This window comes from Pangasianodon hypophthalmus, chromosome 29 (genome assembly GCF_027358585.1).
Source record: "Pangasianodon hypophthalmus isolate fPanHyp1 chromosome 29, fPanHyp1.pri, whole genome shotgun sequence".
In the NCBI taxonomy this organism is placed as follows: Eukaryota; Metazoa; Chordata; class Actinopteri; order Siluriformes; family Pangasiidae; genus Pangasianodon; species Pangasianodon hypophthalmus.
The window spans coordinates 2,104,226-2,119,225 of record NC_069738.1 but is presented as its reverse complement, the minus strand read 5'-3'; the positions used below and the strand labels follow the sequence as shown (position 1 = coordinate 2,119,225).

General features: G+C 41.5%; 2 protein-coding genes across 5 annotated transcripts in view; one reads left to right on the top strand and one right to left on the bottom strand.

The window, feature by feature from the left end:
* Positions 1–4,180: 4,180 nt before the first annotated feature.
* On the top strand, positions 4,181–12,282 carry LOC117596454 (uncharacterized). Of its 4 annotated transcripts, none has more exons than XM_034301728.2 (11): positions 4,181–4,311; positions 5,311–5,367; positions 5,465–5,566; positions 5,661–5,733; positions 7,748–7,827; positions 8,188–8,271; positions 10,301–10,387; positions 10,477–10,566; positions 10,667–10,720; positions 10,825–10,899; positions 11,014–12,282. In XM_034301728.2, exons 1-11 carry the CDS (start codon positions 4,296–4,298, stop codon positions 11,061–11,063), a joined length of 768 nt encoding a protein of 255 aa, XP_034157619.1. In that variant the 5' UTR covers positions 4,181–4,295; the 3' UTR covers positions 11,064–12,282. The 4 variants fall into 4 exon arrangements, with proteins under 4 accessions (XP_034157619.1, XP_034157617.1, XP_034157620.1 ...); XM_034301726.2 differs by having other exon boundaries at positions 5,661–5,742; XM_034301729.2 differs by having other exon boundaries at positions 5,664–5,733; positions 11,014–12,281.
* Positions 12,283–14,532: 2,250 nt separating this feature from the next.
* Positions 14,533–15,000, bottom strand: part of tufm (Tu translation elongation factor, mitochondrial) — a 7,296-nt gene continuing 6,828 nt past the window's right edge. Inside the window, exons 9-10 of the mRNA XM_034301725.2 lie at positions 14,919–15,000; positions 14,533–14,729 (exon numbers count right to left, since the gene is read on the bottom strand). The exon at positions 14,919–15,000 is cut by the window's right edge and continues 38 nt beyond it. Of these exons, the coding sequence (XP_034157616.2) occupies positions 14,559–14,729; positions 14,919–15,000 (253 nt within the window). The 3' untranslated portion in view covers positions 14,533–14,558. The remainder of the gene's footprint in view (positions 14,730–14,918) is intronic.

Here is a 15,000-nt window from a genome sequence, read left to right as displayed (position 1 = left end):
ACGGGAAAGGGGGCGTGGCCTGTCAGAACCAAAACCAAAACATCGGACGCGTTCCAATCGCCCCTTACACCCTATCTAGGGCACTTGGTTTAAATGTAGAATAACGCAAAAATGACACAGTGATCTGTCTTAATATGTTCCTGAAAAATAAGGATAAATACAATAAAAAAAAAAATTATTATAAGATAATGTTAGATAAAATTTAATTTTAAAAACTCAGACAGCTGGTTGGATGCGCAGTGATGAGTGAGCTCAGGAACTATCACAACCATAGAGGAAAAATACACAAACATATACCAAAAAAAAAAAGAAAAGAAAAAATATTGTGCTTAATACCAGTGTGACCCTCAAAATCAAAGACACATGAACATGACCGTATATAATATAATACAATATAATATAATAATAAAACAGTGAGCAGATTAAATAAATAATAAATAATTAAAGAATAACACACAGCAGACTGTGCGGTTATATGAAACTAATCTACACCGGGGAGGTGGATCCACCCCAAAGAGGGTTATTTTTGCGTAACAGCATGGTCTGGAGTGTGTTATTCCGCTTATACCACAGCGATTTGCCAACACGTACAATGTTTCATATTTACTTATGGGGTTAATAGGTGATTTATAGGGTTCATTAGTGATATGTAGGAATTAATTGGTGATTTATAGGGAATAATTGGTGATTTATAGGGGTTAATTTGTGATGTATGGGGTTAATTGGTGATTTATAGGGAATAATTGGTGATTTATAGGGGATAATTTGTGATGTATGGGGTTAATTGGTGATTTATAGGGGTTAAGTGGTGATTTATGGGGATAATTGGTGATTTATAGGGGTTAAGTGGTGATTTATAGGGGTTATGTGGTGATTTATAGGGGTTAAGTTGTGATTTATGGGGATAATTGGTGATTTATAGGGGTTAATTGGTGATTTATAGGGGTTAAGTGGTGATTTATGGGGATAATTGGTGATTTATAGGGGTTAAGTGGTGATTTATAGGGGTTAATAGGTGATTTATAGGGGTTAAGTGGTGATTTATGGGGATAATTGGTGATTTATAGGGGTTAAGTGGTGATTTATAGGGGTTATGTGGTGATTTATAGGGGTTAAGTTGTGATTTATGGGGATAATTGGTGATTTATAGGGGTTAATAGGTGATTTATAGGGGTTAAGTGGTGATTTATAGGGGTTAAGTGGTGATTTATAGGGGTTAAGTGGTGATTTATAGGGGTTAATAGGTGATTTATAGGGGTTAAGTGGTGATTTATAGGGGTTAATAGGTGATTTATAGGGGTTAATAGGTGATTTATAGGGGTTAAGTGGTGATTTATGGGGATAATTGGTAAATTATGGGGTAAATTGGTGATTTATGGGGATAATTGGTAAATTATAGGGGTTAAGTCTGTCTGAGTGCAAAAGAAAAATCTTACTTGTCTTCCATTATATCGAAGGCAGCGTATTAATCATCTGCATAAAATGCTGCAGAGAGATAAAAATTTCATTACAAAAACATTAATGGACATATTTGCTTATTTAGCTTAAACAGATACTACTTCAGTGAATTATCCTTACCATCATGTTCAGTGTAGAAGGTCATGTATAAAATCATGAATAAAAGTGTCATCTAAAATGACATAAAATAGGTTTATTTTAATTAACAAATATTCTTCTTTCTTACTCACTTTAAACTGTCATGTCTGCTTATGCTTACATAACAATAAATATATTCTTGTGCATGATTAAAGGTGATTGCATTGTTTTTTTCCCCTGTGATGGAATCATTTACATTAGCAATGGCAATGGCTGGAGTCTAAATGCCACCAAGGATCTTCTCATAATAAATGTAGCTAAAATACACATTGAAATACCAGGTTATTCATGAATTAAAAAGGGATAGCATTTTAGTACCATAAAAAATTCACCAACTGTTCATCGGTGATTTATAAGAAATCACAGGAGTCATCTCAGTTAATGTTAGGAAAAGGGAAAGGGGTAGTGCTGTTTCTCATCCTCTGGCATTTCTCGTAAACCTGAGAGACCCACGTGGCCTGGTAGTCCTCCATAATCTTCCTTCCGTTTTAGCCAGGGTGGTTTCCTTCAGAACCACTAGAGGCAGTATAACTCATGGTGATAAGATATCATCCCCAGTTCTTCACTACATGTCCTGATGATGCGTCACAGCAGCTCTAAATAATGACAGCACTATACTTTATTGACTCCCTAAGAATAACTCACTTGTTAGCACTGTTGTTTATTTAGGATGACAATCATTAAAACTCACTACAGAGGACTGCTATGAAGCAAAATTGAATCTATAAAATCTGAGAAAAGTAGAGTGTAAGCTCCATCTGTATGTCTCATGTGGTCTGCAAGTGACTCTCCTCTTAGTGCATTGAATGGCATTTAATGGAAGAAGGCTTCTTGATGTGCTTGAAGTACAGTTGCACAATCACTTCCTTTACCTAATGGGCTAAACTGTTGTAGAAGAGAAATGATTTATTATCTCACTATCCGGTGTCACCCAGATGAGGATGGATTCCCTTTTGCATCTGGTTGCTCTCAAGGTTTCTTCCTCATGTCGTCTCAGGGAGTTTTTCCTTGCCACCATTGGCTTTGGCTTGCTCATTAGGGATACATTTAAATTTAAATTTTATATCCTGTAAAGCTGCTTTGTGACAATGTCCATTGTTAAAAGTGCTATACAAGTAAAATTAAATTGAATTAAACTTTTTTTGGACCCTTTATGGTGCAACCCAAAGCCTACAAACTGGTCTGGTCAGTGAGACTATAGCCCTGTGAGATGGCTCAGGAAAGTCAGGAACTCAGGAACTGCTCCAGAAGCTGCAGGTGGCCTTCTAATGCTACACCACAGAGAGCATACTGACACTGTCAGCGTACTCTGTAGGTGTTCGTTAGCCAGCTCCAACCTACTGACACTTTAATATACCAAAACAACTTCCAATGACGGGTTTGAAGCCACACTAAGCCACTTAGGGCAGTCTGCTGCAACCGTCAGAAATTCAATGGTCAACATAAAGGCAGATTAAAATCATCTCTATCTTCAGAAGTAGTGCACAATCTTGTTCACCACCATTCTTACGGACCAGGACAGATTAATTTGCCTGCAGCGTTTAGCACTGCTGTTAGGGGTTTTCCTTTCTTCCTATTGAAATCAAAAGTATATTCATGAATCCCCTGTGTCATGTGAGCAGTGATGGTACTGAACTAGCCCAAGACAGACCAACAGCTTTGAAGTAGAAGGCATAAAAATGAAGGCCAAGGCCAGTACTGGGTCTAAATAAGAGTCTGATGATCCATTGGGCAAAAGAATGTGTGACATTGAGGAAGGATCTGTGACTGAAGCTGACACAGGAGCAGAGGGTGACCTCAAAACAGACCCAGCATCAGCGACTAAGACTGACAAAGAAACAGGAGCAGAGGCCGAGTCATGAGCAGAGGCAGTGACCAAGCGCGGGGTAAGAGCAAAGCCCTAGGGGGCAGTGACAGAGACAACCTGAGCAAGATACAGGACTAGAGACAAAAACTGAGCTGGAAATCTGAGCAAAAACAGAAAACGTAGCTGGAGTGGTGACAGAAGTGTGTGTGGTCAGTGGGTCAGACCTGTCATGAGGTGAATCTGTGAATGGAGAACATCCATGATGACTGCAGAGCCTCCAAGAGCCGAGGCTGGGGGACCAAGGCAACAAACACAGCAATCAGAAATAAAAGTCTCCTTGTAGAAAAAAAAGTTTTGTTTATCTAATTATTTACAGCATCCTTCCATACAAGAGTGATCTGCAGCTGCACTACTGTCAGAGCTGCTGTCATAGGAAATGAATCAACACCTTCTGAGCAAACAGAAGCTATAATTCAGCAGCGTTGCTGTAAAAAGACTATAAAGAAACACAGGAGGCTTGTTAATGAGGTTTGTTAATGAGTGTTGCTATGAAGAAAGAAGGCAATAAAACAAATAAAGCAAAAAACAGCATACTTCACACTTCCGTTATTCATTTTTAGTCTTGAACTCCAGTGGACGTAAAGAATAACATGTTTATGAGTATGCATGGGTGATTAGGGCAATTTTCACTTCTTCTTTAGGTCTCTCTCTCTCTCTCTCTCTCTCTCTCTCTCCATGTCTTCCGCCCCACCTGCTGTTTTGTTTGTTTTCTCATCATCCTGTCATCTCTTGTCATCATCCTTGTATCAGTACGTAAGTGTGTGTGTGTGTGTGTGTGTCTGTATGAAGGTGCGAGCTCGGATCTTGAAACTTTACACAGGGATTCAGAAACATGACAGAGTCTGAAGGTAAAGTGTGTGTGCGTGTGTGTGTGTGTGTGTGTGAGAGAGAGATCACGAAAAAGAAAGTTAAGTCTATTTTACAGAGCATTGCTAGTTATGATGATTATTACAAGCTGTATTTTTATTACTAGTAGTAGTACTAGATATTATTATTATTATTATTATTATTATTATTATAATATTAGCCTACAGCTAATAAAAGTTAGTCGAGGTCATGCTTCATTTTTTTTTTGTTTGTGAGTTTCTCAGTTACTCCTAATTGATTTTTTTTAGTTTACATATTTAATTTAAATTTTATCTTTGTATCTTTTTATTGATATTTATTCATTTTCATGTTTTACTTTTTTGTTAGTAGTTTTAATTATTTTTTACATTATTTCTAACACTAGACATCTATCTGTGTATACGGATGAGATGTTTAGAAGAAGCGGATGGTGTTTGGTGTGAAATGATGATTGCTCGGAAGGCTTTAACTGTCATTCCCCAGGGGACACACACACACACACACACACACACACACACACACACACACACAGAGTAGTCTAATGTACTGTAGCGTGGACTTTTCAAGTACAAAATGATGTGTTATTTTGTGAAAGTAAGCTTGCTTTACACACAGAGAGAATAAAAGAGGATGAGTGTTAACTCTGAATGTGCTGAAGGAGGAAGTGTGTATTGCCCTACTGCCATATTTGCAAAAAAGTTTCTACACACACTTTCTATTATGGTTCTTCTGTAAATTGTGTGTGCACAGGTGCTAGAAGTACGTGCCCAGTGTAACCATAACCTTAATATAGTCAACACACACACACACACACACACACACACAGTTGTGCAGTGGCATGATCTTATAAAGTCTGTAAAGTCTTCATAAAATGATCAGAACCCAGGTGATATTTTAATTCACTCAACTGAGTTCAGCTTGTAAAAGCTAATTGTGTGTGTGTGTGTGTGTGTGTGTGTGTGTGATTACAGTGATAAAGTAATTGTGTATGTTATTTTCAGACAAGTTAGGTGAATACAACATGACCATGGCTCTGCAAAACAACTCATACACAGCAGGTATGCATATGTGTGTGTGTGTGTGTGGTTTAGAGTTAGAGGTATACGGTTAGGGGTGTCAAACTGATTGTGTGTGTGTGTGTGTGTGTGTGTGTAGTTTCCCGTCCAGATTGGCTGTTGTACGTGGTTCCTTCTATTGCCTTTGTACTTGGAGTGTTCCTATTCTCAGTGGTCTTCAGAACACAGCGTCACAGAGAGAGTGAGTACACACACACACACACACACACACACACAGAGTTGACTACTATGAAGTTGTACTATCTTGAGCACACACTAATCTCTGTGTCTGCCAGCAGAAGCATTTCGGCGAGTCGCTGCACTAAAGACCATCATGAACGCAACCTCACCAGGACACACATACGCAAGGTACACAAGGTAGAATGAACACACAACTATTTATTGTGATGTAGTGCACACTGTTACAAACAGCTGTGGTGTTTGGTGTCTGACTAGTTCCACTGAGCGGATGTTAATGTTAAATCTACATCCTGGTTCTCACCTATGAAGCTGTAATTCATGGTTGAAAGAATAATGTGGTGAGTTCAGGCAGCAGAATGAAGTTCCTCCACAGGGTTGCTGGCTTACTCTCTCTGTGAGAGGGTGAGGAACTGAGAAGAGCCAGCTGAGATGAGGAAGTAAAAGTGAAAAAGTGACACACCTTCATCCTAAACTTCACTGCCAGCAGTGATGACATGTTGAATCTTCTTTTAGTTTGGAGTTCAGGGAAAATGAATTTTGGCCATGCTGTCTGGCCGAGAGGGACGTACTTTCTCTCGCCTGTCAATCACAGTGACACTGGCCAATCCTATATGAGCTCGTGTGTGTGGACGTGGAGAGAGAGAGCTCTTTCACATGTTAGCTTTCACCCTCCTCAGTTGGTAGCTGTTGTATGATAAGGAAGAGCTGGCTGGTGGGTCGGAATTGGAAAGTGACCAATTTGGGGAGAAAATTGATTTTCTAATTGATTTCAGATTGTGTGACTTTACATTCATTAGCTTGTATTCAGTGTGTGTGAAAGCGTAAAGGCCTAATTCATTTCAAATCTTTGCTCGTCAAGGGTCCCCAGTGGACATGGCCCATAGGCCCGGACACGAGACAGCTTTGTAGGAAAACACTCCTCTGTAGCTGTCATTATTCTAGGTATGACTAGAGGTTTTGGACTGGGAGCAAATTGGAGAAGGTTTGTGATATATTTTTTGGGGGTTTCAACAGAAATTATTTCTGAATAGGGCATTAGTGAGTTCAGTACCACGGTGTATATCCACTGAATTAGCTGGCTTTGGATTGCACTGGATATGCGGGATTTGTCAGGAAGCAATTTCATGAGATCCATCACTCTGTTAATTTCATCTATAACCTCCCATCTTACCAGCTGACTATACCAGTCTCCTTCTTCTCCTCCTTCTTCAGATTGGCTTGAGCCTTCATACTGTCCTGATAGATGAGCATAAAGTTAAACCTGTATAAAGTCCAGGGTGCATTTTGAGGAGTTTTGAGGATTATATTCTAGGTTTTCTATGATCCATAACATTAAGAAAAGTTATTTTGCCCCATCAGGCTACTTTCTCTCTTTGGGTGCGCTGACCTCTTAGTTCATCTGAGGGAGACTTTGTGGCTTGATGGCTTTCATAGTTTAAAGTCCCCATGAGATACAGCAGCTTCTTAACTGTGATTTGATTCTGTATGTTGATGTGTTTCCTGCTGATATCAGAGTGCTGTTGTGTTGAAGTTCTTGACTTGCACAACAACCAACGATGTTTGAGATATGCCATGCCACAGCGCGGCCAATCTAAACAAACCTGGCAGAAGCTTAGCTAGCTAACAACATATGGCAAAGATTTTAAGAAGAGCCTTCTACTGACTCATACTGATAGAGAAGACTTGATGGTGTATTCTTGCTTAGTCTGAGGAGGCAACATATTCCAGCATTGAAGAAACCCATCTGGTAAAACACTCCTCCACGGTGTGCCATAAATCCCACCCTTTTCAAAATGAATAAACTCCAACTGCTTTTTTTTGGTTGGAAAAGGGACTAGTGTGCGGGAACACACACAACCCAAAACACATAGACAATCCGTGTTTGCTGCTAATGAGTTGCTACTTCCACACTTCAGGGGGCGGGTCATAATTTAATGCTAAAGAGCATTTAATTGGATGATCATGATTGAAGTCAAGATATATCTCAGCAAAAAAATTTTAAACATTAAAACTCACAATTCTGTCTAGTGTCCATTCGTGCAGCCATTCAGTTACTGCGCTGACTTTCAATTTTTGTGTTTTTTGCTCATTTGTGCTAAGAATGTAACTGAAAAATTGTAGAAAGCTCAGAGTGTTTGGTGGTGTGTGTGTGTGTGTGTGTGTGTGTGTGTGTGTTTTGCAGTCAAGGACCCATGGGAGCAGAGAATAAGGATTTCAGCAAACTGCAGAACTCCAGCGAAACTCAAGGAAACCTTACAAAACGTAAAAAAACCCATTTCTCATTGCATATTAAATGATTGACACCACAACACTGCTGAATTCTGGATTCTGATTAGTCAGAAGATGTTGATTAATTTTCTATTACAGCAGCTCTGACAGTTGCGCAGGTTTATATTAATGCGCTTGGGACTTGTATGGAGGACGTTCCACATAAACGGATTGAAAAATGTGTGCAGTCTTTGTTTACACACATTTTATTTAACATTTTTATGGACTTTTGTTAAACATGTATGAAAGGAGTCATAAAGGGAGTGTCAGTACTTTGTAACAGTCAGTTAGTTTTCCAACATGGGAACATCTTCAGGAGTGTGTGTGTGTGTGTGTGTGTGTGTGTTACCACAGAAGAGGCCCAGTCTTATGAGAACGTTACAACGGTAATCTACAGTAATGAGGATAAAGTCAACTACTGCGTCCGTCAGGATGAAGGTCAATATACTCACTCACTCATCTGTTCCTCTTTCTTTCTTTCTTTCTTTCTTTCTTTCTTTCTTTCTTTTTGTACTGCTTTGTTATTCTTTGTACCTATTATTCTTTGTCTTTTTTTGTATTTCATGCGTTCTTTCTAGTATTGCTATTGCTCATATGTGTTCTTTCTCTTTTCTTATATTGGTGCAATAATTACAGTATGTGCAAGTAAGAATTTGTGCAATAACTAGTATATGTGCGGTGTGGTGGATAGGAGGTTGCGTAGGGGGGTGGTAGGGGTGGTGTGTAGAGAGGTGTGTAGGGAGGGATGTAGGGAGGGCATGTAGGGAGGGAGGTAGAGAGGGAGGTAGAGAGGGATGTAGAGACAGTGTGTAGGGAGGGATGTAGGGAGGGGGTTTAGGGATGGTGTGTAGGGAGGGATGTAGGAAGGGGGTTTAGGGATGGTGTGTAGGGAGGGATGTAGGGAGGGATGTAGGGAGGGATGTAGGGAGGTGTGTAGGGAGGGATGTAGGAAGGGGGTTTAGGGATGGTGTGTAGGGAGGGATGTAGGGAGGGATGTAGGGAGGTGTGTAGGGAGGGATGTAGAGAGGTGTGTAGGGAGGGATGTAGGGATGGTGTGTAGGGAGGGATGTAGAGAGGTGTGTAGGGAGGGATGTAGGGATGGTGTGTAGGGAGGGATGTAGAGAGGTGTGTAGGGAGGGATGTAGGGATGGTGTGTAGGGAGGGATGTAGGGAGGGATGTAGGGATGGTGTGTAGGGAGGGATGTAGGGAGGGATGAAGGGATGGTGTGTAGGGAGGGATGAAGGGAGGGATGTAGGGAGGGGGTTTAGGGAGGGTGTGTAGGGAGGGATGTAGGAAGGGGGTTTAGGGATGGTGTGTAGGGAGGGATGTAGGGAGGGATGTAGGGAGGTGTGTAGGGAGGGATGTAGAGAGGTGTGTAGGGAGGGATGTAGGGATGGTGTGTAGGGAGGGATGTAGAGAGGTGTGTAGGGAGGGATGTAGGGATGGTGTGTAGGGAGGGATGTAGAGAGGTGTGTAGGGAGGGATGTAGGGATGGTGTGTAGGGAGGGATGTAGGGAGGGATGTAGGGATGGTGTGTAGGGAGGGATGTAGGGAGGGATGAAGGGATGGTGTGTAGGGAGGGATGAAGGGAGGGATGTAGGGAGGGGGTTTAGGGAGGGTGTGTAGGGAGGGATGTAGGAAGGGGGTTTAGGGATGGTGTGTAGGGAGGGATGTAGGAAGGGGGTTTAGGGATGGTGTGTAGGGAGGGATGAAGGGAGGGATGTAGGGAGGGGGTTTAGGGAGGGTGTGTAGGGAGGGATGTAGGAAGGGGGTTTAGGGATGGTGTGTAGGGAGGGAGTGTAGGGAGGTGTGTAGGGAGGGATGTAGGAAGGGGGTTTAGGGATGGTGTGTAGGGAGGGATGTAGGAAGGGGGTTTAGGGATGGTGTGTAGGGAGGGATGAAGGGATGGTGTGTAGGGAGGGATGAAGGGAGGGATGTAGGGAGGGGGTTTAGGGAGGGTGTGTAGGGAGGGATGTAGGAAGGGGGTTTAGGGATGGTGTGTAGGGAGGGAGTGTAGGGAGGTGTGTAGGGAGGGATGAAGGGTTAGGGTTAGGGTTAGGGTTAGGGATGAAGGGAGGGATGTAGGGATGGTGTGTAGGGAGGGATGTAGAGAGGTGTGTAGGGAGGGATGTAGGGATGGTGTGTAGGGAGGGATGTAGGGAGGGATGTAGGGAGGTGTGTAGGGAGGGATGAAGGGAGGGATGTAGGGAGGTGTGTAGGGAGGGATGAAGGGAGGGATGTAGGGAGGTGTGTAGGGAGGGATGTAGGGATCGTATTCATTATTATTTTAAGTTCCTTTCTTTCTTTCTTTCTTTCTTTCTTTCTTTCTTTCAACAGAGCAATGGTGTTCTTCATACGTCTTATTCTTTCTTTTTTTTTTCAAAACATTAATCGTTCTTTCATCCCTCCATCACTCTCAGCACTTTGCTGCATTTATTCATTTAATGTCCACTGTCTCTGGTTTAGATTATGTCACTCCTGATGCAGCAGATGAAGTGACAGAACCCGAAAAGACCACCTACCTTCATTCACATCACAACCTTACAGACACCGGTATACACACACACACACACACACACACACACACAACCTTGTAGTCATTCATTCACTCTCTCTCTGTGTCTCTCTCACTCCCACTGTAGATGGAGAGTCATATGAAAACATGGATGGGTGTGTGTATGCTCATCCTCGCCAACCCACACTAAAGAATGCACTCAGCACTGAGGACGATGGTAGTCTATACTCCACACACACACACACACACACACACACACACACACACACTCACAATGTATATATTTATAAACCATGCATTACTCTGTGTGTCTGTAGATTATATTAATCCTGATGAAGAGGAAAAACACAACCTGGAACAGACAGATACAGGTGTGTGTGTGTGTGTGTGTGTGTGTGAGGCATCAGCTTTTTTTCATGTTGACTACAATGATAAAAAATTGCTTTCTCTTTCTCTCTCCATCTTTCTTTCTCAGAGTCCTATGAGAACATGAATGGCTCAGTATGTCCCAACACAGACGCACAAACCAACACACACACTGTGGATGAAGGTGAGACACGAGAGTGTGTGTGTATGTGTGTGTTTGCATAAATATGTCCCAAAGCTGCACATTCTAAAGACAGCGTCTGTGTGTGTGTGTGTGTGTGTGTGTGTGTTTCTTCAGGCTGGTATGAGTGCATGGACAGAAGACAAAGAAGCGAGAAGCACACATAATACAGGATATTAGTGAGGGGTGAAAGGAAACCAACCCACACACACACACACACACACACACACATACAATTTATTCATATCCAATAAGCAAGTAGTAATACAGGACATACATAATAGAGATCAATACAGAATACAGAAAAATACATCATCTTACAGTTAAAACATGGACAGTATCAAGATTATCATGAATATAAATAGCAGCTCTTCACTATATATATGACGGCTGCCAGTGATAGCAGACACTGAACAGTATTTTGCTAGCTGTTTAGCTCTCCTTTTAGGCAGCGCTAGCAGCTGTAAGCCCCTGGTGACCAGTCTGTGGACGTGTCCTAGGCTGCTGTATATGAAGACCAAAAGTCTACACTTGTAGCTGAGCTCTGAGATGTTCCTCAGGAGCAGTTGGTACTTGATAACCTTAGTCATGAAGGTTTCCTCGAGGCCTGTAAGATAAAATATCTGTCTGAACTCTTCATTTACAACAACAACATCTGGGTTATTAGCAGAGAGATTTGCAAAAATGAATGAATCATTGTTACGGAAGATGTACAATGTACAAGAAGGCTTGTCCAGTTTCACAGAAGAAGCTAAATGGATTGATATTTCTTTCGTTATGAAGTCTACTATTCTATTCTAAACCATCTATACAGGAATATTTCGACGTCTGTACGCATATAAACCTCGTATTCGGAATACGGCTGCAACCCGAATAAGGACCTTAAACGGAATACTGATGTGCATGTAAACGTAGCCATTGAGTATAATGTTAGTGTGTAAGTGTCAAGTGTGTGAAGAGAAATACTGCCCTTTACTGGCGTGATGGAAGATGAATAAAATATTCAGCATTTGTTCAGGCTAGCGTCAGTTAAGAATCCATTCAGGAATTAGCTGTGTTTTATTTTAGGACCATGACACAGGAACTTCATTATAAACCATGCTGTAATTTTGTAAAATATCATAATTCTGTTGTACGACTTGTAATTAATAAAAAAATAAAGTTGATTACTTATTTCATATAAAATTTTTCATACATAATGTGACGTGTACAGTGTACTCTAGTTGTCCTGCCTTCACAATTAGGACACTCTGGTCATTTTTATTTAAAAAAAAAAAAAAATGGAGACCATGCTACATGGTAGAAGAAAAAATACAGAAGAAGAAAAAAGTCAGTAGAGCACTGGAGTCATGTAGGATAAAGAGCCTGAACCCTGGTTACTGTCTGGACAGACAGACAGACAGACAGACAGACAGACAGACAGATAGATAGATAGATAGATAGATAGATCACTTTATTCATCCCAGGGGGAAATTCACCTATTACAGCAGCACAGAGAGTTACAAGTAAACTAAAAGTAATTTTGTGTTAATTTATAAATTTATAAATGAAACTAAATGTGAATAAATATATATATATAAAGAATACAGTGTAAGAGTGTGAAGTGGGAGTGCAGAGGGGTGTAAATATTAAAGATATAAGCAGCAGATGAGTGGAATTAAAGTGGCAGTGCAGTGCAAACATTGTCAGTAAAATGAACAGGGAGGTACAGTACTGTATAGAGTGTGTTTCACGTATGTTCTCTCCGTGTCCACATGCTGTTTTTCCACTGCAGCCAATTACAAATCAGAACCTCAGCACAGCTCGTAAACCTTCTTCACAAGCCCAAGCCTACCCACGGCACGAATGTGTGAATCTGAATCTGAATCCAAGCAGAACTGCAACAAATAACAAATCTGAACTTGACTATCTATTGTCCAATTCATACTAATAACTAAAACAGATCTGTACTAATAAAAAAACCCACATTGCTTTGATTGGCCACTTTAATACTTTTATCACACGGATTAAAAAAGACTAATGAGTGTCCTCTACAGGTGTCATGAGAGAGTTTACTGTCCATGTGCTGGAGGTTTAATACAAAACCCAAAACAGTAGCCAATAATCAAAGCCGAGAATCCACAAGAGAAGCAAACAACAGAGCGACTCCATAGAGTAATCGAGATCACAGCAAGAGTCTTAGAGCTAATAATAAATATCAGCCAGACCTCACAACTACACTGTGCACACACTATACAGCGTTGCATAAACTCCTTAGTAGCTAACATACGCTCAAAACGTCGCTAGAAGACGTCAGACTGATTTGCATATTCATTAATTTGTCAGGATCATTTGCATATCAGAACATGGAGGAAGATTTTCTGACGAGAGAATAAAACAGAATTCTAACAGGCTTTATATTCACGGCGCCACAAACACCCTGTCGCTCGTTATTTTACTACAAACGCACGACTCGGGTGTGGTTTATTCCTTACGTAAAACAGTGGGCGGAGTCAAGAGTTGTATTAAATACATTTATTACATCAGCCACATATTCATCATCACTTAGACATTTCATAAGCAAAAAGCAGACAGTATGGAACCCCAAAACAGTGTGTGTGTGTGTGTGTGTGTTTTTACTGTACTTGATGCAGGATCTCCACCTCCATCCTCTTACCCAGAAAATAAGGTGCCTTCATGTTTAATTCAGACCAGATTGATTAAATCAGACAGACCTGAAGGTTCCAGATCAGTTTATTGTGTTTCCTTATCTCTCACACACCCACCCACACCCACACACACACACTACACACTACATGTGCTGATCCATTACCGTATTAGCATGAACATACTCAGCTAAGCTAGCATTAGATGACATGACATACGTATTCACTAGGAAGAAGGAGGCACAAATTACTCAATTCTCATAATAAATTAATAAGCTAATGATTGTTCTAGGCGCAATAAACGACTCAATGTTTCTCCAGGATGACTTGTGCTCTGCTAGCATGGCAACAAACTAGCTAATTAACCAAAAATATTGTATACTAGCAAGTTAGGTATGTGCTAAAGTTAACTAAATAGTTACCAGAATGAAAATGTTCTGCTAGTGAGCTTAAATAAAAAAAACAAACAAACAAAAAAAACTAACTAGCATGGTACGCAAAATGACAGACGCTCTGCTAGCGTGTTAACAAGCTAGCTAATTAGCAGAAGAATGTGCAAGCTAGTTAGCTAAGTGATTACCGGAATGAGGAAATGAGCAATGCTCGGCTAGCAAGTGAGCACAATACCTAATTAGCATTCTAGGTGCAATAAATGACTGAGCTAGCACTGAAGCATGACAGCTAGTTAGCTGAATCAGCTGACAGTAGATGTACACACTTTAAAGCAAATCGTCTTTAATAGCCTCGTTGTCCAACAGAAAACGTAGTATTGGAACACGAGTGTGTGTGTGTGTGTGTGTGTGTGTGTGTGCGTGAGAGAGCAGGAAACAGTAAACTGTGGATGTTTATACTAATGTAAAGTATAGATGAGTCAAAAGGTTAGATTAGTTCCTGTCCCGCCCCCATCTACAATAACCCCGCCCCACCTCCAGTGACCCCACCCCCACCTTCAGTGACCCCACCCCCCATCTTCAGTGACCCCACCCCCCACCTTCAGTGACCCCGCCCCTCTCTGTCTCAGCCCCAGTTGTGCTGGTCCTCAGGTGTAGTGGGCAGGATGTCGGTGACGAGCCCCGTGCCGATGGTCCTGTTCCCGTCCCTCAGTGTGAACCTCTGACCTTTCTCCAACACCATGGGCTGTCTGAGGGTCAGAGTGAGGGACGTGTCCTCACCAGGCATCACCATCTCCTACACACACACACACACACACACACACACAGACAGATGAGGACAATGTACAGAGAGAGAGAGAGAGAGAGAGAGAGAGAGATGGGGACAATGGGTAGGACAATGTGTATTACAGTGGGAGGCGTGTGTGTATTACAGAGAAGTGTGTGTGTGTGTGTGTGTGTGTGTGTGTGTGCGCGTGTGTGTTACCTTGCCCTCGGGGAGCTGCACCCTGCAGGCCATGTCCCAGGTGAGTGAGAACATGACAGGCATGAAGTTGGTGACGAAAGGC

What these genes read in the sequence shown, in the direction of transcription:
- LOC117596454 (XM_034301726.2), top strand. An exon ending in TCAAGGAAACCTTACAAAAC is followed by an intron (nt 7,828 to 8,187) that starts GTAAAAAAACCC and finishes GTGTTACCACAG; the next exon opens with AAGAGGCCCAGTCTTATGAG. An exon ending in CTGCGTCCGTCAGGATGAAG is followed by an intron (nt 8,272 to 10,300) that starts GTCAATATACTC and finishes TCTCTGGTTTAG; the next exon opens with ATTATGTCACTCCTGATGCA.